The sequence below is a fragment of the Aplysia californica genome, unplaced genomic scaffold (assembly GCF_000002075.1).
Source record: "Aplysia californica isolate F4 #8 unplaced genomic scaffold, AplCal3.0 scaffold00439, whole genome shotgun sequence".
Classification (NCBI taxonomy): Eukaryota; Metazoa; Mollusca; class Gastropoda; order Aplysiida; family Aplysiidae; genus Aplysia; species Aplysia californica.
The window spans coordinates 535,552-538,241 of record NW_004797709.1 but is presented as its reverse complement, the minus strand read 5'-3'; the positions used below and the strand labels follow the sequence as shown (position 1 = coordinate 538,241).

Here is a 2,690-nt window from a genome sequence, read left to right as displayed (position 1 = left end):
AGAGAGAGAGAGAGAGAGAGAGAGAAACAAGCTAGGAGGAAGCAATTTGTTTGTCCGTCTGTATTGCTTTAGTTTTGACCAGTCAGCAGGGTGGCGTTGGTAGTGTAGTGGGTAGGCTACCGGACTTGTAATCGTGAAATTGTGGGTTCGGGGCTTCGAGACTCCGTTTAAGCCGACTTTGTGTTCTTGGAAAAGGCATTTCACACGAATTTGTCCATGTAGTTTGGTCCTATCGGAGACGGACATTGGATTTGGAGGTCCCCCCTCTTGTCAAAACCGTGCTTTGTTGCAAAGACATTAGTTTAACTTTGGTGGGTGCTCTGGTGTGGTTTGCTCCTTTCCTTTCAAATATCTACCGTCCTTATCTCTCCTTCTTCCTTTTTGTGAATGTTACTATCTTGTAACACCTCTATTCTTAGGCACTTATATGACCTCATCGTGTTGCAAGTGCGTAAAACTCCACTAAAACTAAAAACTTACACAATTTAGACCATTTTTTGATCAGCGTCTGTGGCGTCATAGTTTAACTCTCTGTCGTTGTATGCAGTAGACGTGCTTCTGATTCCCTAGTTGGTGGGGTGTTTGCTGTTGTTTTGTTTGTTTGTTTGTTTGTTTGTTTGTTGGTTTGTTGGTTTGTTTGTTTATTGGTTGGTTGTTGTTGTTGTTGTTTATTTTTGTGTTTGTTTGTTTTTTGTTGTTGTTTTTTAAGGGGGGGGGGGGGTGTGGTTTGAGTTTTGTTTTGTCATACATTTTCTTGTGCCTTTCTGGAAAGCTGTAGCCCACTTATCTGAGCCCGACAGAGAGGGAGGGTCGGAGCAGCCCACTTCCTAGTTGATCTAGAATGTTTTGCTGAGACCGTGAAACAAACACGATGAATAAATTTGTCGCGACGCCGTCGATTTTTGGGCAAGTGGAGTTATTGGCATCTTCTTGAAGCTTGTTCATTTGTATTGCTTTTATTTTTAAAAATCTATCCGATTATCTTGAATAGAAATCGAGATATTTGCGTTTGGAGGAGGTGGGGTCGCTAGGTTTCAGCAGTAAATGGCGGCAGAGGTTTGGTGACTTCCATAACTAGAGAGTCCTTGGAAACTGATGAAAAATTTTAAACATTGTCCCTTTTATCAGCGCAAAAAAATCTAGCAGAAATATACTTTTTATTGGACATAAAAAGAGCCAAAAAAAGAAAGTTCGTAAAAAATAATAATAATCGCTAAACGCCCAGAAAAATGCTGGTTTCTTTGATTTCACTATTTTGCCGAGCGCTTGATTTCACGATGATGCCTCACGAATTATGTGCCTTACCAAAAATGTTTACTCCTTGTCGTCCCCAGATGTGACGGGCGAGCCCAGTGCTTGATGAAGGTCAACAATGACGTATTTGGTGACCCATGCCATTTGACCCCTAAATACGCGGAGGTCAAGTACGTTTGTCAACCAGGTAGGCACACGATTGTTTTCTGTCTTCTTAATGGTTTGCCTAGACTCTACTAGAAAACTTCCTCCTTCTTTTACATCATTTCGTCAGCTTCCCTTTCGTTTCGTGCTTTAGATGAAAGTGTTTGAGTGTTGCTTTGCAAGAAAATATTTTCAAGCATATAAACTTCAAAAAAGCAAGTATTGAGTTCACTTCCAATGCTGTTTTTCTCAGCTTCTGACTTGAAATGTGGCATGAATGAGCATGAACTGCCTTGAATTGCGATGTTATGGTGTTGCACAAATTCGTTGTAAATGCCTAAAGAATATTCCATCAAACTCGTCTTCTGAAAATTAGTATTTCTGCTTTAGGCACTTGCTGTTAGTAAAATCAATTACGATTAGATTTTTTTAGCTGCCTACCGGCGTTTCAAAACATCGATAGAAAGCAGCATATTAGATCTAATGGATAATCTACATACATACGGCTGGATTCAGACGTAACAAATGGTAGCAATCATCGTAACGTCTTTCAAAATCCTGGAATAATTGTAATGTTTCCGTGCTGTGCTCTGCCTGGATGAGCAAATTGTGCAGTGCGCCAAAGACCTCTGTCTCGCTGGTGACGACTCACAAATAAGCTTTCCTTTCTCAGTCTCCAGCAGCGCTCCGTAAAAAAATCGAATGTCGGACATACCTTGATGTTTCATTAAATTTTAGCGTGCAACCTCCCTTTGATGTTCGTGCCAATCTTCTTTGCACTTTGAAGTCGGAAAGGACTTGGGAATTATTGTTCGGGTTTTAATGGTTTGTCTGTCTAGTCGCTTTTCCGCATAATTTATCATCAGTGTGGGGGCTAGTTTTCTTTTTCACTTTTATTTTCGTTCACCTTCTCAAAGATTTGATTGTAGGCTACTATCGTGCAGACGGTGTTTTTGATATGGTTACGTTAAATAGTTTTACCTTAGCTATTATTGCTATTTCACTGTTTGGATGTTTGATGTTACATGTGTGTTACCGGTATGTGTATGTTGTTGTCTTCTTTTTTGTTTGTTAATGTGCTTTTTATGTTTTGTGTGTTATGTGTTATGATGGAGGGGGTGGCTGTGTCGATGTTGTTCTCACTGAAGTATGTGTGACTGCACCCTGACAATTTTCATATTCCCTTATTGTTCAAACCAAGACGTTTGCTCTCAGTTTCTTTCATTGACACCAAGAAGTGCTGATGTAGTGGTTATTTATGAAGAGACAAGAAAGAGGGAGGTTTGGGGGGG

At 40.2% G+C, this 2,690-nt stretch overlaps 1 protein-coding gene across 1 annotated transcript in view; it reads left to right on the top strand.

Moving 5' to 3' along the window:
• Positions 1–2,690, top strand: part of LOC101864702 — a gene marked incomplete in the record, with an annotated part of 31,662 nt that overhangs the window by 8,448 nt on the left and 20,524 nt on the right. Inside the window, 1 exon segment of the mRNA XM_013086139.2 lies at positions 1,335–1,441. Coding sequence (XP_012941593.2) covers positions 1,335–1,441 — 107 coding nt within the window.